The 13,536-nt window shown below is 33.5% G+C and overlaps 1 protein-coding gene across 1 annotated transcript; it reads left to right on the top strand.

Moving 5' to 3' along the window:
* The first annotated feature begins 4,903 nt into the window (after positions 1 to 4,903).
* Positions 4,904 to 13,536, top strand: LOC149578854 (large ribosomal subunit protein uL13). Its single transcript, XM_089832149.1, has 5 exons — positions 4,904 to 5,108; positions 12,404 to 12,561; positions 12,657 to 12,773; positions 12,912 to 12,999; positions 13,138 to 13,536. The coding sequence occupies exons 1-5, from the start codon at positions 4,995 to 4,997 to the stop codon at positions 13,279 to 13,281; spliced, it is 621 nt and encodes a 206-aa protein (XP_089688275.1). The 5' UTR covers positions 4,904 to 4,994; the 3' UTR covers positions 13,282 to 13,536.

Below are 13,536 nucleotides of genomic sequence, written 5' to 3'. Positions count from 1 at the left end.
TGGAGTTAACTGAGTTGTGCAAAGAGTCTTCTCGGGTAAACGCACAATTAGTGCCCTAAATTGAGGAGAAATTGCTTATCACAACTTTGGGGGTTCATTTTTGAGATATACGAAGTTGGATGGGAATTTTTGGGGAGAGACATCTTTTGGAAGCGATTTTCAGAAGGCGAATACCAAAGAAAGATTTTGGGAAGAAGGTTATTGAGAGGAGCGAATTCTCTTACAGTTCCTGGGGATTTCATAATAGCATCAGGATCAGGTAGGGTCTTGTGTTGTTGATTATCGATTAAATACGCAATTATCCTTTCCTGTCTTCTTCGTGTCTGGGGTTTGTAAATCCGAATTCTCTGTGATGAAAGTTTTAAGCTTTCAATATTGTGAATTTATTAATTGTTCGTCAATAATTTCTGTATCCATGGAGGCTGGATGAATTATTAGAACCCTTGTTTTCTTGATTTAGAAATTAAGATTTGATTAGGTAAGGGTTTTGAGTGTAAAATTGAAAGTTCTAATTTTTTTTAAAAATATATATATATATATATATATATATATATATATATATATATATATATATATATATATTCCTTGGAGGATATTGTCTTAATGAAAATTAAATAAAACTAAATATAAAATAAACATTATTTATTAAATATATATATATTTATTGTTTTAATAAAATTAAAGAAATCTATATTAAAATAAAATTAATTTATTTTATACTTTTATTAAAATTGAAATTGGAGATTTGTTTTAAATATTAAAAAAAAAATTTAAAAAAAAAAAAATAATATATTTTGGGTGGGGAGGGGTCACCACTTCCCACACCCCACACCTTTCCCCACACTGCCGCAGCAGGTGGACAGCAGGCCGGTGGGCCTTTAAAAACGCCGTAATTTAATATTACGATTTCTTTTTTTTTAAATTATTTTTTTAATAATTATTTTATTAAATATTATTGTTAGTTAATTTAAAATTTATAAAACTTTAAATTATATTGAAATTATATTGTTTATTAATAATTTTATAAATAAATAAATTATTAAATAAACATCATATGATTCTTTATGTATCATTAATTAATCTTATTAAGGTTTGACTTAATTAGGATTAATTAAATTGAAAATTTGTTTAAGCAAATTTAATATTATAACACCGATTTTAATGGAAGCGTAGATTATTATAATCAACAAGGATTATTAATAATTTAATTATTACCTTAGATTGTTTTAGGACTTTGACTTAAAATCAATTAAGGGTAATTAGGTGTTTCATTTGGAGTTAGGAACGGGATAAGGTTCTATCTGTTTAAAACTTACGTTCAACTGGAAATGGAAACCTCACATTAACGCAATAGTATATTATCAATCAATTGAACTATAAAACTTTTTACTTGAATATAAACACTGGGAACTGAAACATAAACCTTACCTTAACTCAATAATATACTTTCAAATCCAATATCTGAGACTTTGATGTTTTCTTTGTGCTTTGAATGTTATGGGGTTGGTTTAACGTTGATCAGTTTAGGTTGTTACCAGAGGCTCGGGGTTGTGAATGTGATGTCATGATGATTTGGTTTCGATCTTTCTTAACCTGACCATGGTAATGTGATGAAGTGCTCTATGACATGATTGTGTTTACTGTTTGTTATTGCTTTCCAGTTTCCTTGTGTGAAGCTGAGGTGTATGTATTTGAGATACCTAACTTAACCATTTTTGAGTCTCGATCAGTTATATTTGATAACCATTTCTGAGTCTCGATCAGTTATACTTGTATTACTTTCTGGTTGCTCATTGGAGAACCATTGGATTTTGTGACTTATCATTGATGCCTTCAGTTGCTGATAGAGAACTGTCGTGATCATATGATTACTAATTGATATTATCTGTTGCTCATGAAGAACTGATGTAATTTTGTGGATTATCTTTTATGATGTTTTTCAGTTGCTTGTATAGGACTGAGGTGGTTTTATTATGATTCTTTGATTCATGATTTCATGAGCCTAGGGTAGGTTATCTATGTGTAGAGTCGGGAAGTGGCTTGCAATGGGGGTCAGAGCCCTAAGAGGCTACCTTGAGAAACCCATTGTAATTCGTTTTTAATAAGTGAAAACATTTACACTAAATGAGAGAAAATGAACCTAACAAGATAATTGTATGTTCTCTCCCATGCCTTGAGTGCTAGTACAGACTAGGATGGGGTAGAGAGAACGCTTGGTTACGACCTTGCATTCCATAGTAGGCCTCGTCAGTACGAGAGGATACTAGTGGCCACAGGATCAATAGAGACCCGAGATTCCTAAGGGATTGCTCGGGTAACTTCTACGTGACTTTTGCGATGACACTTTCCCGCTTGCATATTAGGTTTCCTACGTGTCTTGTGGTACCTCTGGGATTTAGATGTCGATCTTTTTAGGAACCCTTGAGTTAGCATACTTATAGGATTTCCTGGACTTAGAGAGTACTTATGATTATAGGTTTTGTTATCCTATTTGGGACTTGAGACTATCTCCTCAGCGCGGTGGGAGTGGACCATTTAGCTTCCACGCGGTCGGGTGGTAGTGCTTTTACTCTTACCATTGAGATCTGTTCCGTGGTCACCGTGGTTGGAGATTTCGTGATTGGCATTTACCTTCACTATGTTCTTGGATTATTATGATGGATGGTTAGATTTTATGATAGATGTTTTATCATTATGGATGTATGGATGTATCATGTATGGTGAATAGTTTCATATATTTTTATTGTACTTTGTATCATGAATTTGAGGATGTTGTATCTTGATCTTTACATATGTATATTCTTTTAAGCCTTTCATACCCTGTGACTTGTACAGTGGATGAATGAGCATTCCGAATTAATTTGCCGAGAGGCATTCGGGACAAATGTATATTATGGACATGGGACTTTCTGATTATTTTTTCATATGTATGTGATAGTTGTTAGACTTAGATTTAATTAAATTTAAACGTGACTCAACGTCTTGGGATCTTTAAGAAATGTAACTTGCAATGTATGTTCGTCGATGATTACATGATATTGCTTCCGCTACTATGTGTTTGATGTGTATGTTATACTTTCTTACTTTAAAAAAAAAAAGATGTTTAGCAAACTTAGTGAAACTTTAGGTTAATTCTTTTGGATCCCTTGGCGGGGCGTTACAGGTACTTGATAGAAGATTGTTTTGTTACGATAGGATGTGATATGTTAGTTGGATACAAAAGAACAAGGATACAAAATTGAAATGTTATTTGTTGTTCCAACCCAATTTTTAGGTTGGTTGGAAAAAACTATTATTTTGAATACATACATGGTTGCAAAATAGCAAGAAATATGTTAATTTCACACATAGCAATCATGCTACTACCTTTATGACTGAGAACATCACCATGATAATTACACAACTATTGCTCCTGGAGTACTAGTACTTTTGCCAAAGATAAAATATGAAGTTGTTTAAGGGGCACAAAAAATAACCAAATGAAGTTATGTGAATCATATTAAAATAAACATCTCAATAGGGAAAATATGAAGTTTTTCAAGGGGCACAAAAAATAACCAAAGGAGGTTAAATTAATCACATTAAAATAAACATCTCAATAGGGAAAACAAAGATAATAGGACTCTTTGAATATCATATTTGGTCACACTTTAATGTCATGGTGAAAAATTGAATGGTATCAATCATTAACAAACTCTAAGATTTGATTCATATATGGTGTGACAAAATTGGGCAATTATAGTCTAAAATCTTTAACCTACAATTGAAGACTTTGTTGTATCTATAAACATTGTTGGAGTTTATTATGCAAGGGTTATTCTCTTTAGCAAAGACACTTAGTTAATTTAGTTATTTAGCTAAGAATTAAAGAAGCATAAAACAACCATGGAACACTAATTTGATGTTTCTATTTAAAATAATAATTTAATGTTCCTTTTAAATGACACTTTGATGATTATATAAGAGAATAATGAATCATATTCTCAAAAACTCATTTTGACATAAAATTGCACCTTTCAAATCTGGTCCAACATTTTAGTGAAATATAGATCTCAAGGTGTGGAACTCTTGTGTTTAAGATCAAACATATAAAGAAGGTGCACATAGAGATATAGATACAAGGGTGCATATAGAGAATGCTAATTTTCTTCCTAACCTAGATATAGAGCATTCTGGCAACCAACATCAAATAACCTACAAACTAACCCCAATCTAACAACTTGCAAAGAGAATGGAGAGAAAAATTTAGAAAATTAAAATAGACATTAGCATTGACACACACCATTTTTTAAGCAAGTAACAATTAGAAGAAAATAAATAAAATTAACTTTATCATTAAATTAAAAATTATAAGTCAAGATCAAATACACATTACAATTTAAACTAAATAGAAAAACAATATTGTATGAATCAAATTGAAGCTCTTTAAATCTATAAAAATAAAGATAAATTAAATTTCTAACTTTTATGTAAGAACATATGACTTACACATTAGTTATTACAATTAAAATAAACCAATTAAATTTTTTTTTTATAATAAATATAATTACACTTTTCAAGAGTATAAAAATATGATTACTCATTCTTATTTCATCATATTTGCTAACGTAGACATCTAGGGAATTTTTATGTTAGCATCTTTCATAACATATTAAAACCTATAAATTCAAGACAACTATATGTGTTCTTATATCTTAATATCAAAAATATCTAAATTTTCTTTATTTTTAATAAATTTAATAAATTTGAAATCCTAGTTGAAGCGCATCAAATTCTCCTCTCCCTTTAACCTAATTTCTGAGCCCCAAACCCAAGCCGAGGGCTGGTTAATAAACCTTAGTTCAATCTGTAACCCTGGGTTATAACTAGGGTTTTAGTAACTTTGTAAACCTCCGTTGAATGCAATTGCACAGCCGGTAGAGTAGAAGAGGAAGGGTAGAAGAGGGATTTTGGGCTGTGAAGAAGATCAGAAGGGGAGATCAGATTGGAAAATAATGGTGAGCGGATCTGGAGTGTGCGCCAAAGTAGTGGTGGTGGACGCTCGACACCACATGCTCGGACGCCTCGCCTCCATTCTGGCGAAGGAGCTCCTCAATGGCCAACGTATTGTATGTATACCATTCATTATATTTTTACAGTTCCTATTCATCCATGCAAAAGCATTGTTTTTGCGCTCCGAAAACCCTGGTTTCAATTGAGCTCGTCATTTTAAATAAATTTTGTTGGCCTCTGGCGTGTAGCCATTGTAGTTGCTTGTTACTGTTGCAACCTTCGCGCTTTTTCAGTGAATTTTACCCAGTTCTGTAATTTCGAGGAGTTTGCGCGGAGCTTGAACAGGAGGACTATGTTTTGACGACATTGTAAAGTTTACGTGATAAGATCGAATGAAACCCTATTTTTTATACAGTCATAGTACATGTAAAGTGTAATTAAGGACTGACAATGCTCTTTAAGAATTGACCTCTGTGGAATTAACTACATAACAGCTACCGCAACCCTAATGAATTTCAGGGGTAGTTATTGGCTGGCCATGCTTTATTTATATGTATATAAGATTTGTTAACACAGGTTTGCATGGACCCAATTTTGTAATTGATTGAAAAATAGAGTCTTGTGATATATTTTTTTTATTAAAAAATGTGATTTATAATGGATGAAGTTTAGGCGAGGTAAAAGAGTACAATATAATATATACAGACATATTGCAGATTGAGCGAAAAGAGCAAGAGTAATAAATCTATCAGATGGCCGATCCTGATCTTCGGAATTAACGTATCTGCAAGTCTTGGTGGCTTGTGTGGAAGGGGCGGGCAGGAACAGACCTAGGTGATATCATCCTTATTAGTTTGCACCTGGTGAGAACGGGGGGTTGATTCTTTCTGAAGAATAGCCAAAAGCCATTTAGAAAATTTATTATTTTACCTACTAGCATACCACAACCACAGTCTGTAAAGTAGTTTTAGGTTGAGTGGAGTGCCGTGACCATCCACGAGGTCTTTTCTACGTTCGAGGAAAACTATGAGAGTAGCTTGAGGGCCATGAATTGTTACTATGCTAAATGCTTATGAGGAGGGAAATGACATTTGTGAGAGGGAGAGCATGGCAAGCCCTGGGCAATAACGAATGAAGCATTGCTCCTGTGATCTAACAGCACCCTCAAATGAGAAAACTCCAGTGCAACTTTATTGGGCAGAAAGGATGGTTACAGACCTTGTTGATAGCATCCTCACTAGTTTGCATCTAACGAGAAACATCTGAAGTGGGGTTTATCATTTCTGAAGAAAAGCTAAAAGCCAATTTAGAAAATTTATCCTTTTAGCTACCATCATACCTAACTGCAGGTTGAAAAGTAATATAGGGATGAGGGGAGTGCTTGGACCATCCTTGAGATTTTTGCAGCAAATGGTGAAAACCAAGTAGTGAGAAGGCCAAGAATTGTTACTATGCTAATGCTCACGAGGAGGGAAATGTCACTTGTGAGAAGGGGACATGGCAAGACGTGGGCAATTATTAACGAAGCTGTGATCTAACAGCACCTTCAAATGAGCAACGTGCAACTTTATTAGCTTGCACCTGGATCTGAAGAGGAATACATATACAAGTGAAAAGTAATAGAATTTCAGAAACAAAAAATAGATTTCAGTTTTCCTAAATGCTGAATAGAGTTTCTACTTCGAAAATGTGCATATTTTTTAGATTAGTCTAGCAGAAAGTCTCTATGAGTCCCCCAAAAGAATCTTTTCTAATATTAACCAAAACCCATTGTAGTTGTTTTTAATCCACAACTTCTTTAATCTTCTTAAATATTTTATTTCACAAGACTGTTAAAATCTGTGAACATGGGTTAAAATGGAATCAATTTGATGATTCTGTGTTATGTAACCTTTTTGAAACAAGATATACTAATAAATCAAAATAGTTTAAGATATGAAATAAAAGATAATAAAATTAAAATCTAATTATGTCTAATGAATGTTTGTGACTCCCTCAAGCATGCTATGTAGAAGGGAAATCATTTGAGAAGGACAACTGCAAACCATCAATGACAATGAAGGTAATCAATTTGGAAATAAATTACTATCCTTAAAGGAAGCAATGAAGGGTGGTGACTCAAATCTTTGAAGGGTGTGTTAAGAAATTAACAAGTGTAGAAAAGTGCAAAGTAGGGCAAAAAACACATAACATGTACATTGAATGGTTCATATGGCACAACTAGTGTTGAAGTTTTTGCAAATGGGGTTGCAAGCAAAATGGGCTTAACCATGGAGTAAACTCCATCGTTAAGTGAGCTCAAGCTGGAGTAGCACTAGGATGGGTGATCTCCTGCGAAGTTCCGATGTTTCATCTTTGTGAGCATCACCTCGATGTAATTAGTGCTAAGTATTTTTCTCATTCTCTTGAGAGATGGGTTCATGTGAACCACTACTCATGAAAATGGGTCAATGAGTTTGACTCTAAAAATTACATTTTGACTCTAAAAATTACATAGTTGATTCCCGATAGCAGTACCACAATTTGACTTGCTGTGGAAAATGTCTTCTACTTATCAAAATTATACTAGTAAAAAACCAGGAGCAAATATCTGTAAATATTATTTCTTTGCGATTTGCACCGTTACAACAATGTTCAAAATGTATCAACAAACATGACTTTGAGTTGCATATAACAACCAAGTTTTTGGAGTCTTTATTAGAGGCCACCTACTAAATTTAGAAGTAAGGCTTGTACATCTACATGTACAATGCTTGTTGAAATTAGTTGTTTTGTCAAGTAATTAAAATGACTGACTATTTATACTAAGTTGACTCATTATACCTACTACAGGCAAACGTCTTTGCCATGGTCAATTTTGAACTTAACCAGAGAAGATGGTTATTATTATTAATGATGAATCAACCAAAGGCTAGTGGTTATCCATTATGAATGAACTATTAATTTTGGACTCAACCAAAGGTAGGGGTTCTCCATGATGACTTCATACACCAACAGGGTGGTCATTCATTCCTTGTGAAGGGTGTTGACTACTTCAAGAAATGGTTTCGAAGGTAAAATCAATCCTCCGAGCTATTATGAAGAAAGGATGAATGATTGAAGGTAAAATCAATCATCAATTTAGGAATTTAATGTTAACTCTCAAGTCTTTCAGCTTTTTACAAAATCAGAAATCTGTTTGAGAATCAATCTATAAATCATCTCATCAAACATAAACCAATCAATTGATCTTACAAACAACAGTTAACAACAATCAATCAATATATAATTGTACAATCCTAGTAACTCAAATATCTATTATTGAACAATGATGGACCAAGAAATTAAAGAAACCTCAATTATTCATATATCAATCGCATGAACATCAAATTTTTGTGCATTAACTTATTCAAACAACATTTAATCATCAATTTGTCAGTCTCAAGAAATGATGGTTAAGAGGGATAATACAATCAGCATTCGACCAGTAAATACATCAAGATATCAATTTGAATTCCAGTCCATGTTACCCGAGGTTTCTGGGATGAGGGGACAGGGAAACTGGTTTTCAGGAGGGGTTGTTTTTCATGGAGCAGGGGACGGCAGTGGGAGCAGCTATATTAAAAATGGGGAAAATTTAAAATGTACAGGGAAATTTTAAATATTCATACAAAAACATCTAATTTACCATTTTAGCCCCTCAGCATGCAAATTCGACATTTGATTCTTCGCTAATTTGAAGTTGGTTCTGGTTCTTGTCAAATTTGTCATTTGTCTGATGATTTCTATACGGATTATCTTTTTCGGACCTTGGACAAATTTGGGCGAATGTTGAGTGAATTTTGTAGTTGACTGAAGAACCCAAGCGAATTTGGAGCAAATTTAGAGCGAATTTGGGCCTGCAACCAAAAAAGTTTGACTTGTTAATATTTTTATTTATTTGAAAAGTCATTTTTTTGGTTTTAAATGTAATCTGATTTATTATCCAACTGACCCAACCCTAAAATATGCCCGTACTTCATATAGTGGTGTATGAACTTATTTGCTGCGGCATAATTTTACACACACATATATAATAAAAAATAAAAAATTCTTGTACTGACAAACCCAAAACAAACCTGAACCCGGCCCCAAAAAAATTTGATTGAATTTCAAACCTGAATGTTGAACCCGCATCCGAACCAGAATCTGAACCGGCAACTTAAAAAAACATGAATAAAACATGCATATATAAATATAGAACCTTTATATATAATATTTGTGTTAAACAATTGAACTTTAGAGTTCACATGTGAGTGGAAATCAAACAAATTATCAAAACTGAAACATTAATGCTTTGGACACCAGGAATGCCTGTATGCAACTGAGCTGGATGGATTCTTTCATTATGATGTTATGAAGGGCCATATCAAGAACTATATTTAATATTGGAATTTGTGATGTATGTTGCCTCTGGAACAAGCTAAAGCACCTGGGCAAACTGAAATTGCTGAAAAAAATTCAAGGGATTCTAGATGACCATGTTTGAATTTTTAACAATATCCACATTGTCTCTTATTTTCTCAATTACATCATCTCAAGCTGTCACATCTTTTATGTGTAGATCATTCATCTGTCCTTTTAGGTAGCTGATTTTCTTCTCATATCCTTTATAAGGGTCTACCACTAATCTGTTTTACTGTCTCCATGAAAGAGAAGAGTTTTTCAATATTTAGTAGGTCAAGAACATCTAATAAATTCAAAGTTCCAAGCCCAAAGTTTTTAAATGTTGAATTTTTGACCAGAAAAGATGCCAAGGAATTCTTTTCTCCTGGTTGATTGGATGATGTTCCATATGTTTTTTATTCTTTTGAATCTTACCAATTTATAAAATATATATTCTATTTAATGCTTTTATTCTGAGAGGTTAAATTTAATTCCTCTGCTTAGTACACCATGAGGGTCCTGGTCCTGTCTGACACAGTTTTGAGGTCCAGATCTGGTCCTTTGTCAGTGCGGCCAGGGCTCACGCTTTCACTTGCGAGTTGTCCCAGACAAATTTGGGAGAACCCACGACAAATTTTGGAATTTTTCTGTGGTATTTCAGTTTCAGATCTCCAAACCAGAAGCTGTTAACCCTCCCTTAGGCATATGCATTGATGTGAAGGCCAGAAGCAGCTGCCGACCTGTCAGTCCAACTTGCCTTGGCTTTTATAATTATGGTGGATATTATTGTTACAATTTCAGGTCAGTGGAGAGCTTGAGAAAAATAAGCACTGGCCAGAATTAATAGATATACAAAATTGAGCTTAATTCATGGTTTCGTCATATCTATTTTTATACCACTTTTGTATAAGCGTAGTTAGCCTGACTGGCAGTGAGCCTACCAGTAGTGAGCAAAACTGGCTGTGAGCCACCTTGTAAAAATCACCTTAACCGGAATTCTTTCACAATAATTAGTTTCTCCATGTTTTTTTCTTCAGTTTGGGTTTCCATGTAAATCCTTGGTCTTGTCTATACAAAATACTCATTATTGTCAAAATAGATATGACAAAATTTTAACCTTTTTGCCTGGCTTAACTGTATATACATCCCTCCAAGACTGATAGTGAGCATAGCAAATGTGGTGGTGATAAGTTGTGAATAATTGTTTTTCATCACAAAAATTGTTGTTTTTTCTTCCTTTTCACTGATCATGAAGACTCGGGAGCAATATATTCCTATGAAACCCTGATGCTCTTCTGGTAGTGATTGCAAAATCCTGGTAATCAAAGGTGGAGTCCTGAATGCTTCCACTCTGTAGTGCAATGAAAACCTCTGCAATACAAATATTGTAAAACTCTGCATACCTCATAGATCATTGTGGAAAATGTATAATGATAGTAATTCACATCTTAAGGCTTGCTGATTTTATATATATAACTATGTTGTTTATGAAACCACAGGCTTAATAATAGCTTATGAAAAGTACGTTGTGCATGAAACCATGGGCCTAATAATAGTTTGTGAAGAAAGTACATAGCAATATTTGGATTTCATGAGAATTTCAAAATTATATTTCAATGCCTAAAACAACTATTTGTGTATCATGAATGTTGTGAGGGTTTGCTTATTTTATGAAATGGTGCATTCCATCTGCACATTCTCAATGTTGTTTTTTAAGCATGGTTGCATGTTTGAAGGCACTGCTATTGATCATTTTGACATGTGCTTTTTAGATTTAGATTTCATGAGAATTTCAAAATTATATTTTCATACCTAAAACAACTATTTGTTTCCCATAAATGTCATGAGGGTTTGCTTATTTTATGAAATGTTGCAATCCACCTGCACATTCTCAATGTTGTTTTAAAGTGTGGTTGCATGATTGAAGGCACTGCTATCGATCACTTTGACATGTACTTTTTTATAAAATAATATTTTATTAATCTATGAATAGTAATGGCTGCAATTATGTTTATATATTTATGATCATAAATGTCATGAGGGTTTGCTTTTTTTATGAAATGTTGCAATCCACCTGCACATTCTCAATGTTGTTTTCAAGTGTGGTTGCACGATTGAAGGCACTGCTATCGATCATTTTGACATGTACTTTTTTATAAAATAATATTTTATTAATCTATGAATAGTAATGGCTGCAATTATGTTTATGTATTTATGATCATTATATTTTTAGTTGTTATTCTAGTGTTGGGTACTTACGCAACCTGGAGGATGCATATATAACTACTAGATGCAATTCCAGCTAATTAGTAATGGAATGCTTATCCAATAGTCAGACAAGACAAGATTGAACAAAGTACGTATCTAATAAAATATTGTTGTGTGTTTTAAGCCACATTAAGCAAATATAAGCAGATATAATGTGCTAATGGTTCTGGTTCCACACAAAAGGGCGCAGTGAATTGGAGGCAGACAATAAATAATTTGACATCCTAATATGCTTCAAACCTAGCATGATGCACCCTAGATAGAATATCCTTTAATGGGAAATTCTCACGTGCTTAATCATAAAATCTGACAAATTATATCCAGACACAAATCCATTACTTTCTGTGATTTCATTTGTATAAGTTCTATATAATTATATGGTAGGATTTGAGGGAAGTTTTATATTTGGGTGTACTGGGATGATTGGCATGTGTTTTTGACAAATCCTTGATGATCAGAGGGAATATATTTTCAGAATATTTACTATCTAAATAATCTTTTCTGTGCGTATTTTTTTAAAGCATATTTACAATCTAAACGGTCTTTTCTGTGTCTTCTCATTTATTAGCCAGATGTTAAAGCTGATGGTAAATGATCTAAAAAATGAATTTGTTTTGTTTCCGTTTGTCACAGCTGTTTCAATTACCTAGTGTAGTACAGCCACTTTAGTTCAGCTGCAAATCTTAGTTGTGTAGAGGACAAATCTAATAATCACTTATCATTGTTATATGCATTGCAGGTGGTTGTGCGTTGTGAAGAGATCTGTTTGTCTGGTGGACTTGTACGCCAGAAAATGAAGTATCTGCGCTTCTTAAGAAAGCGAATGAATACCAAACCATCCCATGGTCCCATCCATTTCAGGGCACCTTCCAGAATTCTTTGGAGGACAATTAGAGGGTAAATGATGTGATATTTTTCAGTTACAGAATGGTGGATTTTCCTGATTGTTATGGAACTTTTTGATTTGTGAATAATTTTGAAATGTCATTCAGGATGATTCCACACAAAACTAAGCGGGGTGAATTAGCCCTTGCCAGGCTAAAGGCGTATGAAGGAGTTCCTCATCCATATGACAAGACAAAGAAAATGGTCATTCCAGATGCCCTGAAGTATGTGCAATGTGGTCTATTATTTCATAGTCATTTTATATGGGACCATGTTTTACCAGAGTGATCCAAAATGTTTCTGCTTCAAATAGTTTCCAGCATTATTTTGATATTTAATTTTCTGTTTCATTTTCTGTTCAGAGTTCTGAGGCTTCAGCCAGGTCATAAATACTGCCTGCTAGGAAGACTTTCTCATGAAGTAGGCTGGCATCACTATGATACTATCAAGGTAATAATTTGTGCTACTTATTTGAATAAAGTTCCATTTGCTTCCTTGTTTGGAATGTTATCTTGTACCATATCTTGTGCTGTCGATTAGTTTTAACTTGAATTTATTCATAAGTTTCTTTGCTCATGTCCTCTGCAGGAATTGGAAGAAAAGAGAAAGGCAAGATCTCAGGTTGCTTATGAAAGGAGGAAGCAATTAGCGAAATTGAGAGCAAAGGCAGAGAAGGCAGTCGATGAGCAGCTTGCAACTCAGATTGAAATTTTAGCACCAATTAAGTATTAGACAAGTTGTCTTGTAACTGCTTAATTGAATTTTCAGTTTTGAGAGATAGGAAGTACAAAAATATTTACCACTTGGTGGTTTGAACAGGAAAGATATTTTAAGAGAACATCATTAGTTTTATTTGTAATAACTTATTTAAAGTATTTTTCCATGTTGAGGGTTCAGTCCTATTGTTGCAGCATGGCCAGTTTGTTTGAGGTAGTTCAAGCTGTAAAACATAGATTTATCTCAGCTGAGCAGTAATTTTTTATTTTA

Source organism: Cupressus sempervirens, chromosome 1 (assembly GCF_028749045.1).
Source record: "Cupressus sempervirens isolate cs-2001-9-10 chromosome 1, ASM2874904v1, whole genome shotgun sequence".
NCBI lineage: Eukaryota > Viridiplantae > Streptophyta > Pinopsida > Cupressales > Cupressaceae > Cupressus > Cupressus sempervirens.
Note: the sequence above shows the minus strand (reverse complement) of the source record. Positions and strands in the feature narration are given on the sequence as shown.

Coding starts and splice junctions, on each gene's coding strand:
- LOC149578854 (XM_089832149.1), top strand. CDS start 4,995: ATGGTGAGCGGATCTGGAGTGTGCGCCAAAGTAGTGGTGGTGGACGCT. Junction 12,562..12,656: donor CTTTGGAGGACAATTAGAGG/GTAAATGATGTG, acceptor AATGTCATTCAG/GATGATTCCACACAAAACTA. Junction 12,774..12,911: donor GTCATTCCAGATGCCCTGAA/GTATGTGCAATG, acceptor TTTTCTGTTCAG/AGTTCTGAGGCTTCAGCCAG.